The 25,066-nt window shown below is 39.2% G+C and overlaps 1 protein-coding gene across 2 annotated transcripts in view; it reads left to right on the forward strand.

Moving 5' to 3' along the window:
* The window catches only part of asic2 (acid-sensing (proton-gated) ion channel 2), a 362,875-nt gene extending 355,553 nt beyond the window's left edge, over positions 1 to 7,322 (forward strand). For both annotated transcript variants that reach the window (XM_073494605.1, XM_073494604.1), the window contains exons 6-10: positions 745 to 898; positions 1,434 to 1,525; positions 3,123 to 3,202; positions 3,864 to 3,932; positions 5,391 to 7,322. In XM_073494605.1, the coding sequence (XP_073350706.1) occupies positions 745 to 898; positions 1,434 to 1,525; positions 3,123 to 3,202; positions 3,864 to 3,932; positions 5,391 to 5,492 (497 nt within the window). In that variant the 3' untranslated portion in view covers positions 5,493 to 7,322. The remainder of the gene's footprint in view (positions 1 to 744; positions 899 to 1,433; positions 1,526 to 3,122; positions 3,203 to 3,863; positions 3,933 to 5,390) is intronic.
* Positions 7,323 to 25,066: the final 17,744 nt, after the last annotated feature.

The following is a 25,066-nucleotide window of genomic DNA, read 5'->3' on the forward strand; positions in this document are numbered from 1 at the left end:
ACTTGTTCAGGCTTCATTTCATTTTCAACTGCACACCTGTCAAGTTTCCTGAATGCATCATGCACGGTTGTTATCATGCTGACAAACTGTCAACAGACAGACATATAAACACCTGGCAGTATTTAAAGTAGTTTTAAGTATTGAAAACTGCTTTTGTGTTAGTTCCCGCTCCAAAAGGTGTCTCCATGACCACATTTAGCCTGATGACACACACACACACACAGATTGACAAGGTGAAAACGTTCCCAGCCTGCGTTGTCATGGCTGATAATTATTGAAAACTTAGAAAAGCAGCAAATTTTCATGACTTCACACCAACAACACAAGGTCTGTCAAACTTACCTGCTGACTTTATCAAACTAGATCTGTCTTCATAGCTTATACTTTTAATAACATACCGTATGTTTTGTGGTTTTGAGAGTGAGCTGATTTTCCGTAAGGTAAAAGAATAATAAAAGTCTTGTTTGATTTGCACAGATGACTCTCCACCTGGCCTTTTTTATTGCATTTTATTATTACCCCAACCCCAACAGCTCAACCCAGTTGAATATGACTTGGTTCACACCAGAAGCTTCATACCTAAAGCAAAATATCTGGGAATCTATTCAGGGAATGTGAATATTTGGGATATTTTCTGCCTAAGTCTCACCTTGTGTCTAAGAGAGCATATTTCCCTTGTGTTCCTCACTCTCAACTCATCCTCCTACATCTACCCCTCCTCTCCATCACCCCTCCTGCATGAAGCTAAACTGTCGGCGGTGGAGAGCAGCAACTGCATGTGCCGAACACCGTGCAACATGACCCGCTACAACAAAGAGCTGTCCATGGTCAAAATCCCCAGCAAGACGTCGGCCCGCTACCTGCAGAAGAAGTTCAACAAGTCAGAGAAGTACATCACGTAAGTAGACGGATATTGTTGCCATGATGAAGTGCAATCAGCATTGACCTTAGAGAAGTTGTCCTTTGCCAGTTTAAGAGGGAAAAATAAACAATAAAAACATTCGTGAATGAGGCAGCTGATCATTTTTTTGCCGTTTTCACACTATTCCTTTATCGCCATGACACCAAAGCAGGCAAACATTCACATTCACACAAACGCACCTTTTAGAGCATCCAATTTACCCGATGTGGAGGAAAAAGCCAAGCATCCGAAGGAAACACACATTAAAAGGAAAAACATGCAGACTCACCACAGAGAGGATCCCTGTAAAATCAATACAACAGTGCTAACTACTGAGCCGCTCTGCTACCCACATTGTTTCCTATAGTCCTTTAAATGAAGGTTTTAAAGAGCTGGAATCTGTCTGGCCATGCAACAAGTGTGTTCTCCTCCCACACACTGCTCATGTTTCCTGTTGCAGTTTGTGTTGCTTGCCAAGTAATCGCCTCATGTGGGATTCATTCGAACTAATGCCCTGCTTTGCCTCTTTCAGAGACAACATCTTAGTGTTGGACGTGTTCTTTGAAGCATTGAACTACGAGACCATCGAGCAGAAGAAAGCGTACGAGGTGGCAGGTTTGCTGGGTAGGTTTTTACTCATCGTCGAGCGTCTTTTCCAAACCTGGATCCAGTCAACTTCAGCCATGCTTCTTTTAAAATGTATTGATTCATGAGAGCTGGCCCACCCTGACTCATGGCAGCAGTGTTGGGTAAGATTTTTCAAAGACGCCTGATTGACTGGTCAATGATGGTACCATAGCAGTATGTGACAAGTCGTCAATAAAATGTCGGCGCTGTGAAATGTTGTGGCAAGATGTTAAATTTGAAAATCTTGTCAGTTCTTTAGAGACGAATCAATGCATGAAACGAGCAGCAAAGAGCCACAAACTTCAACTGAACACAAAGGGCTTTGTTGCTGCCACTTGGTTTCATAATGAACAATTAATTGAGACAAGCAGCGATCTTTATGAAATGATCCGGGAGTGAGGCACACGTAGACTCAGATTCAGGGCTTTTGTGGTTTTCAAATCGACTTTGTAAGAAATCTCTCCCTCTCTATACAATATCCAGTGAACACAGGAACAGAGTATAACCAAGGTGTTGCATTAGCATGGTCGATAATTGATTAAAAAAAAAAAGGCGTTTGGCTTCAGGCTTGTGCAGAACTCTATCGACATGTTGCTATATGTGAAAGTGTCTTTTCAAGAGTTTGTTATTTTCATATATCAGGACACCTCAGAGAGTCCTACTGTGTCTGTGCTGCAGCTGCTAACCACAGACAAACTAGGAAGCAGTGTTCAATTGTCATTACTTGTCAGTTTAACCAGCTCACCTGCCGTTCGCAACATCTTGGACAGTTGACCTCAATATCAAAAGTAGACTTTTTTCCTCTTACAGTACCTGTGGTGCTATTCATCCATCTAGATTGTTTTGGTGCGAGTTGCTGAGTTTTAGTGATGTCTGGTACTCAAAGCGGCAAAGAAATACATTTGAAAAACACAATAGTAATGTCTCTTTCCAGAAATCATGACCCGGTTACTCAAGATTACCCGCACACCTTATTTTGAGTAGTTTCATGAAGGAACTATTTCCTGAAAGTGTTGTGCTGATCACACTCCACAACCTTCTGCTTTCTTGCTGATGACAACAGAAAAGAGAGGGTGAAAGGAGGCTTGCGACACATTGGCGAGCTGTCCCCGAGCTTCTGGATAACGTCTTTGAAAAGTTCGAACACAAACTGATCGTCTTTCACGTCGACCTGCCTCTCATCGAGGGCTTCTTGTCGGCGCTCTCCAAAAAATGTTGTGCAATGATACAGTTGATGGGTGTAGTTTGGTAGAAAGAAACTGCTCACAACAACTATTTCAAGGAACATTGTCATGATTTCTGGAAAGAGATGTTGTTGTTGAGTTTTTCAAATGTATTTTTCTCATGGTCACTTTGAGCACCACAAGACGAGTGCCATCTAGTTACATTTTATGGAGAAGGCAGACATCTCTACAGCTGATAACTCCAAAACTAACCCAAACAATCTAGATGGAAAAAACAGCACCACAGCACAGGTAAGAGGAAAAATATGTATTTCTGATCTTGGGGTCATATCTCCCTTTAACAGACTCCTGTCACAAATAGCCTGCCACTCTCTTCTGTTCTTTTCTTTATCTACTTCTGTTTTCTCCAGGTGACATCGGCGGTCAGATGGGTCTGTTCATAGGAGCCAGCATCCTCACCATCTTAGAACTCTTTGATTACGCTTATGAGGTCAGTGTGAAGTTGCCATTTTTACGCTTTTTATCTCATAAACCCAGCAAAAAAAAAAAAAAACATCTAATTACACCCACACATCACTGCTTTACACACTCTCACAGATTTTTGGTGAAATAAAACAAAAATAGCTTTTGTTTCTGGCTTTTCAGTAAGTAGTTGAAGTGCGAACCACGAATCAATGTCACTGATACAAAAAGCAGATAAGAGCCAGATTTACTATCAAGCTCAGCGAGATGAAAGAGTGTGTGATGGTGCTATTCCATTACCTTTGCACCTCGGTGTGCCCCTCTTTACAGTTTCTCCTGCTGCTTTCAGCTGCACAGGGTTCTGATAAGCACATAATAGTCTCGCCTCCCCTAGGATTTGGGAAATACAAGAAAAGTCATTTTTTCGAGAGATTTTTTTCTTCTCCTTAATTGCCATGATGGAGTAATGGGGATGACAACTCCACATGTCGCCGACAAAAGCAGTTCTACCTTTTTAACAGGTTTCACGCTGAAATAATTGTGATAGTGTTGTTTGTTGCCATATTTGCCATCTAATTGCTTTTTACTTTGAAGTTCAATGTTCCTTTACAGTCAATAATTACAGGAAGAGCTCGTGGAGTTCCTCTATAACAGAGGGAATGAAGTCTCTTGGCCTTTTATTTCTGCAGGTGGTGAAAGACAGGCTACTGGACTTACTGAGCAGAGAGGACGAGGAGGAGAGTCATGGAGAGGATGTGGTAAGAGCGGCCTCTTACCTTTCACTTGTCAGTCTTTTTCAGAGCACAGTGGATTCAGGGTAATTTCTCTCACTCTGATCACGCATATCTATACACCCCCCCGCCCCCTACCTCAACACAAGCGTAGAGAAAGAGCACCCTAGCAGATCTAAGACTGTATTCAGACCGACAGAAGCATGCCAGTTTGAAAGAAAAAAGCTCTGCTCTTTGAGTCAAAGAATCAGCAACAAGGACTCTGCTGGGAGCAGCTAATCCCCACTTAACAAACATGGTCATGCACATCAAGTCTCAGTTTAATCAACAATAAAACAATAAAAATGACAGTTTAAAGAGAAGGTTGGAATGGTGGAAGGAGCTGCAGCAACATTTGCATCACAGGATCTGCAGAGAAGTCAGTGTGAAGATATAATGGTCACAGTTCACACCAGAATATCATTGGACAGTACTAGTCAGATTCTAGCCAAGCAGCAGTGAACAAGTCACAGATGGTGAAACATGAATGAAGCAGCTGTCAGTTTGGTGGCAGCATCCTGCCGAATAAGGACCCTTCATTTCTGATGCTCATTTTGACTTTCATCAGCCTGAACAAAGCCTGGTGCAGTTTTTCCGTCCTTTTGAAGGCTGAAATGAATTCACTTAAATTGAATAAATGAGAGAAGTAGATTTGTTTGCAACTTTAGTTAACTTTAAACTCGCACTTTTAATTTCACCAACTGCAAACATTAGCACTTAGAGCTGAGCTTTGGGGCAACAGAGAAGCAGAGAGCCTTACACAACATGCTCTGCTTGGTTTTGCTCTAATGGAGTCCATGGTTTAAAAAATACGTCTTAAATAACACGTAACGTCCTACTAACCAGAAAGTTATTGTGACTGGTTAGTGCCAGCATGTTGACAACTAGTTAGCATGTTGTGGCTAGATCCCCAGCCAAAGTAGCTCTGCAATCAGCTCCACAAATAGACACCATGTAGGATGAAATGTCTTTTTAAAGGATAAATTCACATTAATTACTTACTCACATGCGGATGGAAAGTCGAGAGAAGTATCGTAGTTAACGAAACATTTCTGGAGCTTCACAGCAAAATAGTTTTCTCCTAAACAGTTCAAGCAGATGGGGGAAAAAAACAGAAAAAAAAAAAAAAATTGCTCCAAAGAGCTCATCTGGCATAATCCAAGTCTCCGGAAGCTTTTATACCCTCGACCTGTGGTCATCTACTTCAGACTGGGTGCACGCTACCAACCCCTTTTAAAGCCGAGGTCTTCACAGTAGCTACTAAGCTAAAGGCATTAGCACACACCCCTTCTAAAGTGGGTGCACAAGCTCAACAGCATGCCAAAGGTGTTAATAATGTATTTGGATTCCACCAGATGACACATTTTATCTTTTGCTCAAATTAATTTTGCTTTGCCACTCTCCAGTCTGACCTCGCACTAAAAACTCTTTAATCTTTCTTCCCAGAGTTCCTGTGATCCGGTGGGGAACCACTCGGAGTCCATCAGCCACACTGTGACAGTCCCCCTGCAGACAACACTGGGCACCCTGGAGGAGATTGCCTGCTGAGGCCCTCCCCCCTTCCCCTCCGAGCCACACGCGTCCAGAGGCTGCCTCCACTGGGTGGCGCTACGTCCTCTGTTAGGGCATCCTGCAGGACCTTAACGGGGGAGGGGAGGAGACGAGGACAAGAACAGGGGCTGGTCTAATGACAGCGCTGCGCTCTGTCACACCGCCCTGTCTGAGGCACTAATGGGGATTAAGGAGCTGTCGGCCGGACTTATCGGCCCTCTCTGTCACCCTGCACTGTACTGTAGTGGGAGGGTGGCCTCTGATGTGCCAGACCTGCAGTGGGGTCTGTGTCTACACATACCCTCACAAATCAGAGACTGGGTGGGGCAGCCACCCATAAAGGGGACTGATCCCTGTGCAGCATATCTATGTAACAAAAACATTCATACGTCGGTCACTGCCAAATGAACTGTACAGAATTGGTTTTGAACTGTCCAAACTGCATGCGTCAATCTATCTTGCTCTCTTTGCCGATGCATACGCTGGACTGCAGTGTTGCTTTACTGTACATGTGTGCCATTTGTCTCTCTATCTGCAGGACAGGCCTGTGACAAGGGCCCCAGATCAGATATCGAACTTCGAATGTACAGATTGAACATATGGTTGTTTAAAATCATAGTTCAGATGTGACCAGTCCTTAGAGAATCATCGTTTCTTAGTTCATTTTCTTGAAGGGGAAGGGGTTTGTGATGTTTGATCATTACTGAGAGAGAGAAAAAAACAAAAAAAAAACACCTGAACATTTTGCTTTGATTCCTGTAAACCGAGTGAAATCTGAAAATTATGCATTATTTTTTTTAACCTGTCAGTTTCAGTTTAATCAGTTTACTAAAAAGGCATGTTTGCTACGTGACTCCCGGGGTTTTCAAAAGCTGCACTCTACAGACGTCTTTAAAGGGGATGTCATACTCTTACCGTTAATTTATGTGAATAAATGACTTCTGGCTGCTGCACCTCACCGCAGCGCCCAGCCAAGTGAGGCTGAATACAAAACAGTGCAGCGGATGATTATGCCCAGGGTGTTGTTAAACCAGTATTTCATGAAAGAGAATGTCAGGGTGATTTTTCAGACAGCTTATTTAGGGATGGCATAATTTTGTCCTTTATGAAAAAAATACCCACTCTGGACGTTTTTTAAACAATTTTCATGATTTAAAAAGTACAAAAGCACCATGTGGAGGGTTCGGTCTGTTTCTTTTTTGGATACAGGGTCTGCTGCGTTATGGTGTAAATATCTGTGTTTTTATTTTCTCACATAAACGGGTACCATGCAGACACACCTGAAGCAAAAGAACTCAAAAGAACATCAGCTGAAGGTCAGGAAGTGGCTCCATTTTGTCGCATTTTTTCATAATGGTAGGTGAGAATGTTATGTAACAAGCAGTAGCATTTTTGGGATAGTTGAATGTCATGCTGAAAAGGAAGGACACACTTTGCTATGAGCACCAGGCATCCTCTACAATACAGGTTTAGGTCCTCAGAAGCAACAATTACAATATATGTGGCTCGACACCAAAAGCTTGTGTGAGACCATGTGGAAGATTTAGAGTTTTCTAGTCCATGATCATCCTCGCATGGTCTCTGTCATCATGGTAATGTACATTACAGGTAGGAATGAATTCAAGTGCTTCGTGAGACTGTCTGAATCATGATTTCCCATCTGTGGCTCAACCTGCTGTCTCTGTGTACTATCTCATGTTGTGGCTTCAGACGAACACAATCCTCAGCCGACCTGCAGCGGTGTGTGAGACGAACGTGTCTCGCTTTCCTGACAACGACACCGGCTGTTTCTCTTCTCTCTACTTTGGCTTCAATCGTTCTCGCAGGACAGCGTTTTCTCATTTTGTGATGCAGCATACAGTGTGTGTTTTTAATGTGAAACAATTAAATTAAAAGGTTGTTTTGCAGTGGTGGCGTCCTGTTGTGGTGAGGCAAGTTTATTTTTATTGCAGCTTTCAACAAGAAGGCGATTAAAACTACTTTACACGAGTCATGATGTGAAAGGAACACAAGGCAGTTTAACAAGTCTACAGCCCAGAGACAGTTGATGAGGCCTCTGGGTCTATGAAGTGCTTTAAAACTGCATTATTTCTAATGACCAGCAGGGGATAAATCCACTAGTTGCAAAAAGAAGTTTGACCATATGTAAGCTTATGAGAAAAAGACCCTACTTCTCACTTGATTTATTACTTGCATAAACAGTTTCTTAATGATTTTATGGTCTCAATCACTTGTTTCAAGTCTTCTTCAAACTACATGATGTTCAGTTTGCAACATTAAAATATGTCAAAATGTGGGACCGTCACGCACAAACCAGCAGTAACAAAATAACGTTAGATAGCCAGCTAGTTCTCTACAGAGACATCAGTAAACTTGTCGCACAAAGAGCGTAGAAGATGGATGCAAATACAGGAGACGGTATGCTGGCGGATCAACGGCAGAACTTTTATTCAAAATTAGCAGCAGGAACAGGTAGACCAAACAGACGACTCGTCAAAGACCGAACAGAAAACCTGACTTAAATACAAACTAAACTGGACGGGGGATGAGGTGCAGGTGGAGAGAGGCGGAGAAGGACAGGGGAGGAGAAGGGAGGCACTTCTTCATCAGAGGTCATACGACATAGATATGTTGGGTTTTGGTGTAATTCTCATGCATCTCCCATTGACTTCAGTACAACTGTCACCACACTCTGGCCCCAAAGCGAGATTCAGTGACATAATGACCCTCCCTTCTTTATGCAGGTTCCTTGAATAGAAGCTGATAGACGGGGTGAAACACTGGGAACAGGGCAGGGCTATCGCGCCTGATGCAGGGCAGGTGTGTAGGGAAAATCAGGCTGAGAGAGAGCACAAAGTGACAGGAGGGAAACATGGTGCAAACAGCAGAGACACCAGAAAACACAATAAAAAGTGACAGAAATGACAACATTACAAAACAAGTAGCCTTTGTTTTTGCTTGTTATAAAAGGCTGCTACTCTGCTTGTCCTCAGTCAGGTCCCATCAGGACAACCTCCCCAATTCCATCCTGTCGGGCAAATATGGCCGCTTCTGGATCCAAAAAAACATAATGCCAAACTCTAGCAGCTCTGCAAGGCTCTACTTAATCACAGCGGTACTTTAGGCTAAACCATAATGGAATAATTGGACCTGACGATGGCTCCAGATGAGTCAGGGGAAAAGCAGGGTCGGCAGTTTTTCTAGGGAACATGAAATTTCTACAAATTTCATGGCAGTACTTCCAAAAGCTGTTGAGATATTTCAGTCTGGACCAAAACAGTTGGACTGACGGAGCTGTGCCGCTAGCGTGGCAAAGTAGAATTTAAAATAAATCAAACCAAATGAAGGATATAAATAATCTCAAATTGAACAAAACAGAATAAACAGAAAAATATAAAGCTACAGAGCAGTGAGAGCTATGAATAAATGGCCCCAAATTTAATCTAATAAAGTGCAGCAGTAAACAGAAAAGTTTTAAGCCGAAAAGTTGGAGCAGACTTGAGTTATTCCGTGTGTCGCCTTGAACTCGTCCTGAGTTATAATGTGTCATCTCTCTGGAGGTTTGGACAGTGACCTGCAAACTGACTCAGGGACGTCCTCAACTTTTTCTAAGTTGGAAAGAATGCAGAGAATGAGTCGGCACAAAGCGCCTGACAACTCCTGCAGACAGAACCGGAGAGCGGCGAGCCACGTTGGATCAAATGTACAGAAGTTTGGCGAGGTGCAATTTCTCTCTGACATCTCGGCTACGTGCTCTTAATATTGGCTGAAGTGTTCCTCCATTCAGCCTCGAATGATTACAGCAGCTTGGACAATGGAGGAGTCACGCCACAGCAGCGGAAAAATCCACTTGAAACCTGATTTAGCGTGCCAGTCAGGTTTTATTAGGCATCGCTGCTGCTGAGAAAATACAACAGCGGCAGCAGCGAGCACTGGAGCTCAGACTTGTCCTTTCTCGTGCCCACACATTTGTTCCATTAATTTATGTTCTTGATTGTTGTTTAGTGGACATTCAGTACTGTGAGGTGCGGGACTGTCCTCACAGGGACTTCCAGTTTAGTTTAACCCCGGAGCACGGCAGCAGATACATACTGTACGTTTGTACGACTTTTGGTTCACGTATATTAATATTCCACGCATTGCCAGAGACTCTTATCTGGGAGTTGCTGCAGGCTGGGGTTCAGCGTCGGTTCAGTTTCAGTTCATTTAGCAGATATTTATGCGGCGGAAATTGCCTGCAGGTCAGCCACAGTGCATCAGCAACTTGTTGTAATCATACTGGTCGCCCTGGTAGAGTGGGAACACGCACTCACAGTAGAGAGAGGCTGCACAGGTTCTTAAAAGAGCGTTGTAGAAACAATAAGAACAAATACTTTAGAGAGAAGAAGTATGAACAAATGGATATCACGTAAGCAAGCGGAGGAAAACATTGTTCGAGGGGAGCTGGGGTGCGTGACTAATATCAAAGTCCAGCAAGTATCAAAAGAGAGTCATTGTAATTGTTCAGTTTTTGGCGAGAAAGTCAAATTCACAGATATTTTAGCTCCTTATTCACTCTGCAACATCCTTTAGGCTGTTTGTAAGCTTTCACTTTATTATTAGAGGTTTTGTTGATAACTTTAAAAGGGGACCTACATTATTATCCTTTTTCATTTTTTTCCATTCCTGCAGTGTTTTAGAAAGGTTCTTGTGCATGTAAAAGATCTTGGAAGTTAAAAAGCCTAAAGTCCGCACCAACAGGCGCTCCTCTCTCCCACAGAAAACAGTGCTCCTCAAACACCTCGTCAGTAACTCCGCATAATTTATGCCTTTATTCACGGCAGGAGACATGGTGAGCGGGGCTGGCTCAGGTGTGTGTGAGCCGACCAATCAGAGCAGACTGGGGGGCCTTAAAGAGACAGGAGCTACAACAGAGCATCTCAGAAAGAGGGGGAGTATAATGTTGTATTAAAAAACTGATGATAGCAAACAATTTTTTTGCAGGTAACTTTTATCTTAAATTATCATCAAATTTGTCTAGAAGCAGCGTTCGACTCACAATATTGATTGAAACACAAGAAGTTAAATGTTAAGTCTGTCCCTACGTGCAGGGGCGACTGCAACAAATATAGTATCCTCATAAATACCAATATATACATTTCCAAGAGTAAAAATACTGTTGAAACAATGTAATATCCATTAAACAATTAATCTAATCTAATCTAAATTTAAAGTTTTGTATGAGTCATGTATGAGACATCAGTTGTCCAATGGCAAGCGAAGAGGGATCATCATAGACCATGTGCATGGTAAGTTTCACGGTTCTGTATCGTTTCTGTTACCACTGTCCAGGTCTCCCCATGATTACTGCGTCTCCATTATTGATCGATAATCATAAAAGAAGTTCATCCATTTGTACTTCTCTTCAGAAATAACAGACTTCCACTTGTTTCACTTAAATAACTGATTCTGTTTGATATTGAGGCTATGCTCTAAAATCTCTTTAGGAGAGATGAAAAACAACATCTCGTACAGCGTGGCCTTCAAAAGCAGAGCTGGTTTTATCTGTTCTGCTTTATCCTCGTTTCCCGAGTCGATTGTCTCTGTGTGATGAAGATGAAGAGGAGGAGTGTGACAAATTAAAAAAGACACGGCCCTGAAGCTAAACGATGACGAAGGCGTAGCCAAAAACTTTCTTTTTGCATTTTACTCCCCTGTGTTCACCACAGACACAGAAAATTAAATCAGATGAGCTTTATTAGTTCTGTGATTTCAAAACACACAAACTAACCCAGGTTAGAGAAGTGGCTGGTGTCCCATCAGTGCTACTGTTGACTAAATGGGATGATTGTGTTTGTTTTGACTATTTGCTTCCTGACTTACGTGTCCCCTTGTTTCTCTCATTGACCCGGAAAGCCCTAAAATCACCATCTCGCTGACCCACATGGAGTCAGCAGCATGACAACATGTCCATAAGTCTGCTAAAAAAGCTGTCACGAACGTACGTCAGTGCAAAAACTTTATTTTTTAGATTAGGACCAAAAGTTACTAAATTTATATCACGTACGTATATAACGTACAGAAATTTGCATTATCTAAAAATCATTGTCTATTTAAAGGTAGCACAGGATCCAGATATCATTATTATCTCCATCCTGAGTTTTGCGTTACATCTATTACATTGAGTCGTTTCTACGAAAATCCTTTCTCAGTCTGTCTATAGTTAGAATATCTAAGTTATCTCATGACTGCATGCAGTGTTTTCATCAGTGAAAGAACGCAACATCAAGCTGAATCTGAAGCCAGTTTGATTTAATCTTCTCAGGCGTTCGCACTTAATCAGGCATTACACGCTTGTACTCTTCATTCATGTCAGAGAGAGAAACGCAGTTTGTGCCGAGTGAGCAGATTAAAGAGAAAATGAGAGATAATTAGAGTTTGAACAAAGAGACAGTCACAAACTGACAGCCAGACAGCCACTGGAGAGCTGAGCGAAGAAGTACAGAACATACCAGGGAGGGAGATTGAAACCAAGGCTTCATTTTCTCTTTTTCACCACTCGTACCATCCACTGACGGAGAGGGAACACTGAGTTTTCCATTTAATTCTCCACTTCTCAGCACACTCCCACAGTTCTGGGAACCTTTAGCTGAGTCAGGCCACAGTGAGGACAGTGCAGTTAACCTTGAGATCTTTTATTAATGTCAGCGCGAATCTGATGTCATAAAAGCAAAATTGGCAACATAATAGATTTTTTAACTCAAAACAGACACCTGCGATGAAGAGTTGTTGACTTTATCTCGTCTTTAGCGCCCGAAGAGACTATTTACTAAATTAGAAAATAGTTTACAGTTGTTTGTTTTGCTAAAAGTGCTCACCGAATCCAATATAAAATACACACTCCCTGGCTGTTACCTGGGGCTAAATCATATTTAATTACCTGTTGACTCCATTTATTGCTTAAGCAAGTTGATTACTAATTAAATCACAAGTCACACACTCATCAGGCGGTTCTTTTCATGTGCTCCTAATGAGCTCCGGGGAAATCAGTGGCATTTTGCATAGTTAACTTGGCTAATAATCCATCCAGCTCATGAAACGACACATGCATCCACCTGACCGCCTGTCGTGTGTCAACATCCTCAGATCCTTCAGGACAGTTTTTTTCAGTCGTATCAGGGAGCCGTGATAATTACTGGAACACAACTGCAGCATCCCACACGCCTCTCAAGTCATCACAGCCTGACGAGCTAAAGCCCCGTACAAATTCCCTTAAAGAGATTTACAGCAAGACTTTGAAACTGAAGTTATAAAGCGAGTGTGTGTGTGTTCGGAAGTGTTCATGTGCACAATAGAGGCGTACCTTCAGGTTTAAACTTTCAGCTAAACGTGCTTTATAAAATCTGGTTGGTCAGATTAAGAAACGTGTGAGATGTGAAGCGGTGAACCCCGGAGACGGGTTTAAGATGCGCTCGGACCACAAACATGTCGCAGTATTATGGCAGACTTTATTAACACTTATGTGGTACTAAAGGAATAAAAGCAAACTTGTACTTCACAAATGTGTCCTTATGTTTTAAATACATTTCTCAGATCTTTAAACAGTTATTTTGATAAAACCCTGTGAGAATTTTTGTGGGAAAAATCTGTCCATCTGCATCTGAAACCAGCCCAGTCACCAGAATAAAGTGCAGCAGTAAACATTTCTCCAAACCACTGATACATACGTGTCGTCGTTTGTGACCTCACTTTCATATCCGTGGAGGGCATGATGGTGGAGTTAAAGGCCGACAAGGCTGCCAAGCCAGTGGCCACAGTTCAAGATCACGTTTCAACATTTGTAAGCGTCACACGACTGGATATTGCTGAAACATGACAAGGAGCCTCATTAAAGAGTAGAATAGACGTGTTGTTTCAAATATTATATGAGCTCATATGTAAATTCAACCATCATTATTTGAATTGGTTGTTTTGCTGTGTTGTCAGGCTGCAGTGATGTCTGCTAGCTAACCATTTTGTGACCGTTTTTGCGACATATGTATGTCAGCATATGTAAATCAGCTTACTGTCTCTGTTGCCATCCTTTTATAGTTATAGTCTCACAAAACCCACTGCGCTAAGTGTTTTGTAAGACCGGCATCTAATTAGGTTGTAATTTTATTATACTGTCGAATTAGATCAGTTGTTTTGGGGGATCTTGGGAAGTTAGGTGGTCCATGAAGGTTATTTTATTCGTAAAGTGCTCTGAAGGAGTTTCAGAAACACTGGCCTGGTGCGAGGAACGCAGCCAGAGTGGTAATTGCTATTGAGCATATCAATAGCACCAGGATCAAAGAGCATTGAGTCATTTAGTCCTGCAAGCAGGCGCCCTGAAACTCAATCCTGAGTGCAATAACTCAAACTTCAGGTTTCATCTTAATGATCTGAACTTCAAACATCTGGAAAAGAGAGACATCACCTCAGCAGAAGCTTTAAAATAGTTCATCTTTTTCAGGAAGATGTCTTTGCTGGACATTTTTTTAGAGGTAGCATCAATACGGGGTTAGAGACACTGTTTATTATCAACGCCTGAATATTTGTGGCTTTCAACTGGATCAATATCATCACCTTTAATAACAGTTGGCAGGGGGCTTGGTGGAGACTTCCTACAGTCAATATTCAATGCTGTTTTTCATTTGTGAAACATTTAGATGCAGGAAACACTCACACCAAGCCTCAAAGTCATCTACAACTGGCCCCTGATCCTATTTGTCCCCTTCAAGAAGGCTAGCGAACGAAGAATCATCAGCACATTTATATGTGATCATAGAAATATAGGAATATTATACTAGAGGCAGCAGTGTGTCTGTGTCTTCTGTGATCATGAAGTTGAAAATACTCTCGAGTATATAGGCTGCAATATAGTATAGAATAGAAAAAGTGTAGAAGGGAGTTGGGAGAATATTAAAGATTGAAACTGAGTGACGGTTCTGAGACAGAATAGCACAATTACAAATCAGTTTGCTGCTTCAACACCATGAAGAGCACCATGGAGTTATCAGTGCACAGCACAGTGACTGATGTTTCAGAGCCATGGACTGTAACTTGTACAAACCTCAGTCAGATAAAAGATCGATGAGTCAGGCAGACCAGACTATCAACTAATCAACCCCTCTGGCCTGCACTCTCTCTGCTGATCAGCAGATGGAGAGGAGGATGGGAGGTGGACCGGGGGGGGGGGCACTTTGGTCGTTTTGCTAACAAGGGTGATGACATCCCCCTCGTCTTCTCATGATGAATAGAAGGGGCAGAGACTGCAAACTTGGGAGGAGCCGGTGGATAAGTAGAGTTGGTTGGAGATAATACCATCGGTTAAAAGTCCATTATACGACCAATCAGGTTAGAATCGAGTTCAAAGTGGAAGATGAGTGGCTGGATGGTACTGAATGTTAAAGAGAAGTCAATAAATAAGACCCTGGCATTAGTGTGGCGACCTCTAAATCCTGATTGAGAAAGTCTATCAGTGTGCATTTAATCCTTATTCTTGATAAGCTTCTGAAATGCCAAGAGGTCAAAAAGCTACTGACCTGAAATCATCTAATGCTTCATGGGCATTCCTCTCGGCTTCTAGGACGATAATGATAAAATGTTCCCAAACTTTAGGGTTAGGGTTGCTGCACGGATGTTATCAGTGTGTCTGAAGAGGTTCGGCACTCTCGTCACATTAATATCAAATGTTGGAGAAGCAGTTTGGTTCATCTCATCTCATTCATCTGTGCAGTGAAATGACCAAGCTTATTATACTGTTCGTTTAGCAGCTGTAACTACAGCTGTAAAATGCATGACGGGGAGTATAATATGTAACAGAAGCCCCGAGGGGCAAGTGAGAATTGATCTAAATTATTTTCTCTGAAGTGTTTGACTTGAAATCAAGTTAAAAAAAAGGTTCACAATAACATTTTCCAAAAGAATTCAGAAAAAAAAAGTTTTGAATTTTTTTTTTAATTTCTGGAGAAATTTTTTTTTTTTATTTCAGGAGATTTTTATTTTTTAAATTTCAGGAGATTTTTTTTTTTAAAAATCAGGAGATTTTTTTTTAATTTCAGGAGATTTTTTTGCAAAAATGTTTTAAATTTCAGGAGTTTTTTTTTTTTAAATTTCAGGAGATTTTTTTGCAAAAATGTTTTAAATTTCAGGAGATTTTTTTTTAAAATTTCAGGAGATTTTTTTTTAAAATTTCAGGAGATTTTTTTTTTTAATTTCAGGAGATTTTTTTGCAAAAATGTTTTAAATTTCAGGAGATTTTTTTTTAAATTTCAGGAGATTTTTTTTTTTATTTTCAGGAGATTTTTTTTTTTAAATTTCAGGAGATTTTTTTTTTTAATTTCAGGAGATTTTTTTTTTAAATTTCAGGAGATTTTTTTAAAAAAAATTTCAGGAGATTTTTTTAAAAAAAATTTCAGGAGATTTTTTTAAAAAAAATTTCAGGAGATTTTTTTAAAAAAAATTTCAGGAGATTTTTTTTTCCAAAAATTTCAGGAGAATTCGTTTTTCATGTGTGACACTGAGTTCAAAACAACTTTCAGAAAAACATTTTCAAAGAAATGAGAAAAATACTCAAGATAAAAATGGACCTAAGGAAGAACATCACGTTATATATAACATACATAGAAGTGTAATTCAATGAAGGAGGAGAGGATCACCAAAGTCAGCTGGCTTCATCCTCTCGGGAGCATGAATGTCAACCCATTTAACAGCTGTGGAGCCAGAAAGAAAAAGTTTAGGGGGAAAAACTGAAAGGTTCATTTATTCTTCCCTGGAATAGCACAAGTAAGATTGAGGATGGACATATTGATCATCTTTACATGAAAACCTCAATAAAAGAGCAAAGTAAATCCTCACACATCTTGTGTCTGCTGATGCAACAGCTTGCAGAGCTCGCACATCATCAGACACCTGATCTGACACAAAAGTTTCTGAAGAAATATTCTAATCTCAATCTGTCCCGCGCAAATAAAAACCCCAGTGAGATTCAAAGTCTGATTTAAATTAAGATTGACAAATGAATAATGAAAGAAACCCAAATCCCAAAGCAATCACAGTCATAATGGTGGAACAGGTTGGGGAGTGAGTGCGTGTGTGTTCATATCTGAGTGTGTGTGCTCTTCAATAAAATGTATTGTGCCAGGACTGATAGATAACACCACCTGAGGGGGGCCACAGCAATGAAACCAAGGACACGAGGGAAACGTTTACAGAAGAGCTTCACGATTGCAATAATTTGTTCTCTGCTTCATCCATCACGGAGAAATCTACTTACTACAAGTTAGATTATGAAAAAAGTCGTGTGGGGAGATAAATGTGTGGCCTTCACGCTGTACTGTACCTAAGAGGCAGCACAGATGAGATTAGATGGCCCGATTGTGGAGAAGCAGACCGCTGCAGCGTACTATCACAGCTTCAATAACACGTAGCCTTTATCAGCATCACTCCTGAGAAATGTGTTTATGTACCATCTTTTTATTTCATCTCATATGTAGCAGCACAAGTGAATAAACAAAGTGGAGTGTGACGTGGCGCTGAGTGCCTGGAGGCAGGCAGAAATTAAGATGTTAACATCGTCATCACAAAGCAATTTTAAGGGTGAAAATATCTCCAACATCATCTCCTGCCAAAAATATCTGTCCCTCACAGGGCCGCCTCATGTCCTGCTCCTGCCATCTAGTGGTGATACAGCTGCTCTCTTGATATAATCTCAGTCACATCTCCTCCATGACGTTATGAATACAAACCATGGCTGGACCTATTCGATGGAGAAATGATCCAGGATTCAATCCCAGCGATGTCTTTTGTGTGGCAACCGTCAAAAACCTCATCTGAAGGGTGTCCCAGTTTGATTTTCTATTATAACACATGGCCAAAAGTATGCAGACACCCAAACATTCCTCCGAATACGCATGTGTACTTCTTGAACTGTTATATTGATGTTTTTCTTTCAAGAATGGTTATTGTGAAATAGATAAAAGCAGCGTAATGAAGTTAAATAACTAAAACTTCCATTTAGTCGATCTCCCCACAGTGTTGCACTACAGGGGAGAAAACTGTTGTAACTATTTTTTCTCTCCTTGAAATTGTTTTCCAGTCGAAAAACATCACAAGTGGCCTCCAATAATAACTGAACCACAACAGTGCAGCTAAATAGTCCATCTCGCTGTCTTTTAAAGGCAAAACAACAACAATCCTTGATATTTTTTACTGTCTATATAAGTAGAATATTTTTGTCTAGGCATTTCATGGAAAATTCAATCGTCACAATTGTTACTGTATCAAAAGAAAATTGAATGAAATTGTCAGATAATCAATAAAAAATTAGATAAAGATGAGCCTCAGTGAACATTACTTAAAATACAAAGGTGAAAATGGTTTCACAGCAGTAGAAACTTGCTTTTATTAGGCCTGAATAAGATAAAATAATTCTCCCTCATGGCTGAAATAGACAAAGTGTTAACAGGGAAAGATCAACATCAAGTCTTCATAGGCAGTACAACATGGTACAGAAGCCCTGAGGGGCAGGGATTTTTGTACCATCATGTCTTTGTTTTGGTGAGGAATGTGTTATAACTGGTGCTAATCTGTCGTCAGTGTCAAAGGTGGAATATTGTATGTAATGGCCTCATTCTCATATATGAGCCTTTTCATGTTACATCATAGTTTATGGTCAAAATGTTGTGTTTTCTTGTGTTTTATGTTGAAAGTGCTGTTTAACACCAACAGCAGTAAAAACCAGGCTGCTCCGATAGGGAGAGTGCACAACTGTTGAGCTGCGTTGTGGCAGTCCTGGCTTTATCCTTTCAGTCATCCTGCAGCTTTCACTCAAACACTCAACACAAAAATGAACCTTATGAAAACAATTTTTTCTCTTGTCATTTTTTTTCACTTGAAAACATACCTTTGAAACATGAAGAAAAACTTTTTTCATATTTTTTTTTCCACTCTGTTGTGAGTGAAGAAAAGCTTTTTCGTAAAATGTTTCCTTTCACTCGGTTTCACATGAGAAGGAAAACATATTTTCTCCTGATTTTTTTTTCACTCAATTTTTTTCACAGGAAAAGAAGAAGAAAGAGTTATTCTCCTCAAATTGTTTTTCACACATGCAGATTTTTTTTTCATTCATTGTTTTTCACTTGGTTTCACCGGTGAAGAAAGAAAAAATTTTCATAAAAAAAATGTTTCACACAAAAAAGAAACAAACATTAGGAAAAAAATCACACATGCAAAAAACTTTTTTTCACAGAAAAAAAGTCATCAAAAAAATGTTCATAAAAAAAAATTTTAACTTTTTTTTTTAAATGATTTTTCGTGAAGACAATTTTTGGTTTCACATGAAGAAAAAATATTTTTTTCTCCTGAAATTTTTTTTCACAAAGTTTTTTTCATAAAAAAAAGTTTGTTTCACAAGTGAAGAAAACAGTTTTTCTTCTCAATTTTTTTTCACACATGCTAAAAAAAAGTTTTTTTCATACTTTTTTTTTCACTTGGTTTCACAGGTGAAGAAAAACAGTTTCCCCTCCGAACATGTTCACTCAGTTTTACATAAGAAAAACATTTTTCAACATCTCCTCAAATTTTTTTCCACTCAGTTTCATATGTGAAGAAAAATATTTTTTTCACAGAAAAAAAAATTATAAACATTTTTTTTTCCATTTCACACATGAAGACTAATCTCCTCAAATTGTTTTTCACATATGTGGATTTTTTTTCATACATTGTTTTTCACTCAGTTTCACAGGTGAAGAAAACTTTATTTTCATAAAAAAAAAATTCACTTAAAACAGAAACGTACATAAAAACTTTTTTTCACACATGCAGAAAAAAATTTCATACATTTCTTTTTCACTCGGTTTCACATGTGAAGAAAACTTTATTTTCATAGTCGTTAAAAAAAAAATTTGGTTTCAAATTTTTTTTCTCCTGAAGTTTTTTTTTCACTCAGTTTCACACGGAGAAAATCTTTTTTTTCTGAAGTTTTCAGAAATGAAGAAAAACAGTTTTTTCTCACAAAATTGTTCACACATGCTAAAAAAAGAGTTTTTTTTCATACATTGTTTTTCACTCGGTTTCACAGGTGAAGAAAAACAGTGTCTCCTGAACATTTTTTTTCACACATGCAAAAAAAAATTCATTCATCCTTCACTCGGTTTCAAATATGATGACATTTTTTTTTTCATACAAAATGATTTTATTCAGTTTCATCGATAAAGAAAGATACTTTTTCACTATGTGCCAACAGGAAAGAGAACCCCTGTGTGCGTGCATACCATTTGAACCCAGTATAGGAATGGTGGATCCCACCACTGACAATAAAAACACTATATAGATAAATCACTTTGTGAGGGATCAAAATTAAAATTTAGTTTGATATGATATGATAAAATATTACAATATAGTATTATAATGTCCTTTAATTGGAGCTAAGGGGCTGAGCCCAAACCATTAAAAAAAACACCCCTGACCAAAGGCATATAGATGTTCACATACTTTTGACCATTTGGAAGTGCTTTAATTTAACATGTTAGGGTTTCAAGGAAGATAAAATATACAGTATACAGTATATTTCGTCTAATTGGTGTCAAGATGTGACAAACCTTTCAGTATAATGACAACATCTGGCAGCAGCTTCTGTGGTTTCTACAAAACACAGCGAGTCCCTGACTCACACTGCAGCTGAATAATCAGCTCATTGGTAAAACCTGTCATCACCTGATCACGACGAGCAAACGCCCACACACACAAAAGAAGCAGATGGATGGTAACCTGATTCATGATATATTATCACTCTTTGTAGACAACAAACCAAACATCTGCACAGAGGAAACAAAACAGGTAAGATACATAAGAATGCGTAAAAATCTCAGACAATATTTATTTGATCTTAAATACAGCAGACGGATCAGCAAAGGACGACACTGTTTGTGGATGTGAAGAGAGTCACAGCAAACCTCCCTGCGATCATTTATAAAGGTCAACCTTTTCTAATTCCCGCTCTGTTGGAAATTAAAAGAGGTTATTATCTCTAATCTCATGCTTTAGTGAACAAACACTCGTTTCTGAGTGATTTGCATCTCAACCCCGTAATTCAAACAGGAGAATGAGTGAGACGTTGACCCTCTTTAATGTGAAGGTCATCTCATCCATCTCCAGAAACAGCGCTCAGATGGAAGCTGTTCTCTAAATTCCACTATATCTTCAGCTTGGACCTGTAATACATCCAGTCTGGCTCAGACGGAGGTGCTGCTGTGCCAAACACCATATACCTGTAATTAAATTCAGATTCAATCATGGCTCGATATATTATCCTCATTATAGTTGCCTTCAGGGTCAAAGGCTCGACTCAGGCATGGTTCATGTTCATGTTTTTTTTAAATTATTTCTCTGCTAACCATGCCTCAAAACACACTTTTTGACTGCTTTAGACTATTAAATATAAAGTTTTTGAAGCCTAACTCTCCATTTGATTACATAATGCTCTCACATAATTGAGTTTAGAAAGTTAAAAAAAAAAAAAAAAAAGCCGAAATGAGCCGAGAGAGAGAATAGATTCCCCGCTCTGAAGCGATTAGAAAACATCATTAACCATGAAGTAAAAATAAACATGACTAATTACAAATCTCTGCATGGCTCCATTCTGCTATAATTACTGTTTTTATATTTGTCCTCATCTTGAGGAAATCTTAAGCCCATTTGAACTGCTTCGTGAAACTTAATAGTTGTTCTCAGAGAGCACAGCCAGTGATTCTCTGTTAAGCTGGATTTCAGTTTTTTCATATTCTTGGTAAAGTTTGCATTGAAGTTGACACAAAGGCTACTGTAATTGTTAAACATGTAAAGATAATTAACCTTAAAGCGGATTTATTTCCAGTTCTTTAATTATGAGTTAAGGACCATTAAACTGTAAATCACACAAGTAGTTCAACATTTTCAGAAGCTGTAGTCAGGATATTTTTGGGATGTCATAGCTCGGCTGTGTCAAAAGTGTGAAAAAAATAGAAAATAAAAACTCTAGAGCCATCTCATTTGCACAATGTGTCTTGTTTGTTTAACCTCTGCATGAATGAAAATATAACAATGACACTTTGTGCCTTTAGGGTGAGTTGTGTTTGAGCTATTTTTTTTTTTTAAAAGAACACCAGTGTTTCCAGATGTAGTGAATACAGGTATGTTTGGGTCTCTGTACAGGTCTGATGATCGGCAACATCACTGTGACAGCAAGACCTGAGGAAGCTGCACCTGGCTGCTGTTAGTCAGGAGATAGTTTAGGAAAATAACTTAAACCTAAAACCCCAAGTTGTTGTTTTTAATATCATAGCTCTGTGAATTTCTACAATTAATGGATAGATCAAATCATATTTTATGTTGTGTTAGCATGCTAATATGCTTAACTAAGATAGTAAACATGTTAAAGGTACATCCTGTATGGAAGCAAAGAGGGGCAAGTGAGTAAGTATTTTTGTCTGGTCATCAATATTCTAAGTCTGATTTGTGAAAACAGCTGAAAAAAATGTTTCTCCCTGAGGATTTTTATTGAAAGAAAAAAAAAATTCTCCTGAATTTTTTTTCCACATGGTTTCATGCATTAAAATAACAATCCCCAGGGAAATGTAGTGAAACAACTGATTCTTGGGAAATTATAATTAAATGAGTTAGCAAAGAAACAGAACAAATCTTTTTTATAAACATTTAAACTGCTAATGATTTCTTTTTAGATTTGAGGTTTTGTTATAGATGCTTTTCTTTAAAAACAGATGACTGTTTTTTATTCAGCAGGTGCATGTGAGCGCTTGGCCTCCGTGTTAACCACTGAGCTCATGTATCACAGCATATTGTGCTCGTCTATAATGAATGTCAGTGGATGCATGTGCAGCCTCAGCACACCTTCAAACTAACATGGTTCCATTTTCTCCGTGGAGCAGCTTCACTAATTAAAATGATTGTTACCTACTTTAATTGGCTCTGTCAGCGACGGTCTCAGGAGTCACAGGATGTTCACAGAGGTAATTGCATATGAGAGGGAGAGAAAGAAAGTCGATGATGAAGCCTCGCAAAACTTAACGAAAAACCTGCGCTACACAGGCAGAATAATGGGCTTCCTATCTTTTTTCAATTACAGAAAATGAAAGGAGGCGGTAATGAAGAATTACCGTCAGCTCCAAAAAGGTGTTTACTGCAGGAAAGTCATAAAGGGAAATAAGTTTTTCGACTCCACAGGGAACAGTTTTAATCAAGACAACCACTATACACTTGCAGCATGTTTATTACCATTTTTTATATATTTCGATTTATCATAGTGTGTGATCTAAAGGTACATTTCAAAGAAAATTACTGAAATTGCTCCGTGTGTTAAAGGGGAACTTTGCCTTGATAACTTAATAAAATCGGTTTGTTAGTCATGAAAAGCACTGAACTGCTGAGTGATAGTGATGGAAAGTAAAATGGTATAAACTCAAGTACTGAACTTTAAGTGCAGTTTTGAGGTACTTGTATGAGTTATCGATCCACTTTTTTTTTTTAAAGTTCTGAGCCATTACTGATACTGGAAAGACTGTACTTACTTTCTAGACTTACTTTTCAGCCATTTATTTGAAAGCTATCATACTTTACAGATTAAGACTGTATATACAGAATATGAGATGACCTTATAAATTAGTACTGCAGCCAACAATTCCAAATAATTCATCTATAATTTTCTTAATTAGAAAATCCTGTGCTGACCTCTTCAGAGGTCTTATTTTGTCCATCTGCTGCACCAGAATCCAAAGATGTTCAGAGCACAGATAAAATATAAAACAGAGCAAAATAAAAACCAGGACATTTTTGGCATTTATGCTTAAATAAAATATCAAAACAGTGGCCAAATAACTTTTTGTCAAATATCTGACTTCACAGTCTATAAAGAAGTTAAAATTAGCTTTATCTGGATCAATTACAAGATTAAAATGCTGTTCTAAGTGTGAATGCATCCAATAGTTTCAACTGAACAATACATAGTAATATGACATTGACAGAGGGCATTCTTCCCTATTGCTAGTATCTAAAAGTTTGTTTTGTCAAAAGTCTGTTCCGAAGTGTTTGGTCATGAACACTTTATTCACAGATAGCTGGTTTCTTCCACCTCCAAAGCAAAGACATGAAATAGTTTGAACTTGAGGCTCTGATGTCCCTCTGAAGTGCATTTAAATTCGTTGCAGACCTTCGATTTTTTCCTGCCTTATCTATCACTTTGACAACAATCTCTCCCCAGTGGATACCACCTGGAGAACATCGCCGATAGAATAGAGATGTGCTGTGTGTGGAGTGCTCTTGTGAACACAAGCCGAGGACTCCTGGCAGAGTTTTCGATGCACTTAAATGAACTGCACTGAAGCCAAAAACAGCTGAGAGGTAAACGCACACATTAAACATTATGACATTACAATGTTCGTGCAAACTGTAAGATGAGCATACACTGTGAAGTAAAACCTAACAGTGTTTTTTCTTATTTTATTAGAATAGTTTGAATGAAGCACCCCATTTGATTCAGCTAGCTTTATTATGGCACTTTGTACATGTCACGTTACAAACTCAACATTCAGGGTTTTCTGGTTCATACAGAACACGAAGAGATCCACAGATCAGTGCATGTTTATTAGAAAAAGAACAGAAGGGATCTGGAAGCAGTTTAATTTTCAACACACACTCAAGACAAATTCCAGTGTAGGAGTGATCCAAAATATGTTCATCCAGTGTAGATTGTTTAAATTAGATTGAGTGTAAATTTCTTAATTAAAGGACAGGTTCACATTATTTCAAGTCTTTCTCACTTGCCAATATGTACAGTATGTTTAATGAGCTTTTGGTCACTATAATTTCTCCTCTACATACGTCCTCATGTGATTTCTTGATACGTGATACTTGATAGTTAGCTGATAAAGTGATTCTCTTCAAAGATATGGGTTTAATCCCAGTGTCCCAGACTCTGAGGTGCGTTCCTAGAAAGTCTGCAACAGTTTAGTGCTGTCAAATTATTGTGTGCCTGAGGGCTCTCATGCAGACATTTTGAGCCTACTTTCCATAAATCTGTATTTCTGAAGACTTTGGCTGAAGGCTCCAACATTCATCGTTTTGTGACATTAAATACTGGGTAACCAGGGGAAGCCTTTAATAAGGATCACGGTTTATATTTGATCAGCGCTACCTTGTTTTACAGTTTGATTGGAGTTTTTTCAGCACCAGTTTTCACAATAAATGAACAATATGGCTAAAGAGTACACTAAATATATATTTCAGAAAGCATTTTAGGAAGGAACAGGCAGTGTGTTAACAGAATCTTTGGTAAGATCCAGTTCATTATGGAACTTTTGGCCCTGAAATCTCGGACTGAATGTGTTTATATTTGTGTATACGTGCACTTCTGGTTAATTTTATTTATATATTTTCTCATTTAAAAACTTAAAACTTCCAAACCCACAATTTAAAGTAAGTTTGTGCCGTCCCATTCCGATTTACATTTCAGGCCCTTGCAGCCTCTCTCTCAACACTGTAACGGTTTCAGACGGGACACTGGGACTGGCCCATTG

This window comes from Pagrus major, chromosome 23, assembly GCF_040436345.1.
Source record: "Pagrus major chromosome 23, Pma_NU_1.0".
Taxonomy (NCBI): domain Eukaryota; kingdom Metazoa; phylum Chordata; class Actinopteri; order Spariformes; family Sparidae; genus Pagrus; species Pagrus major.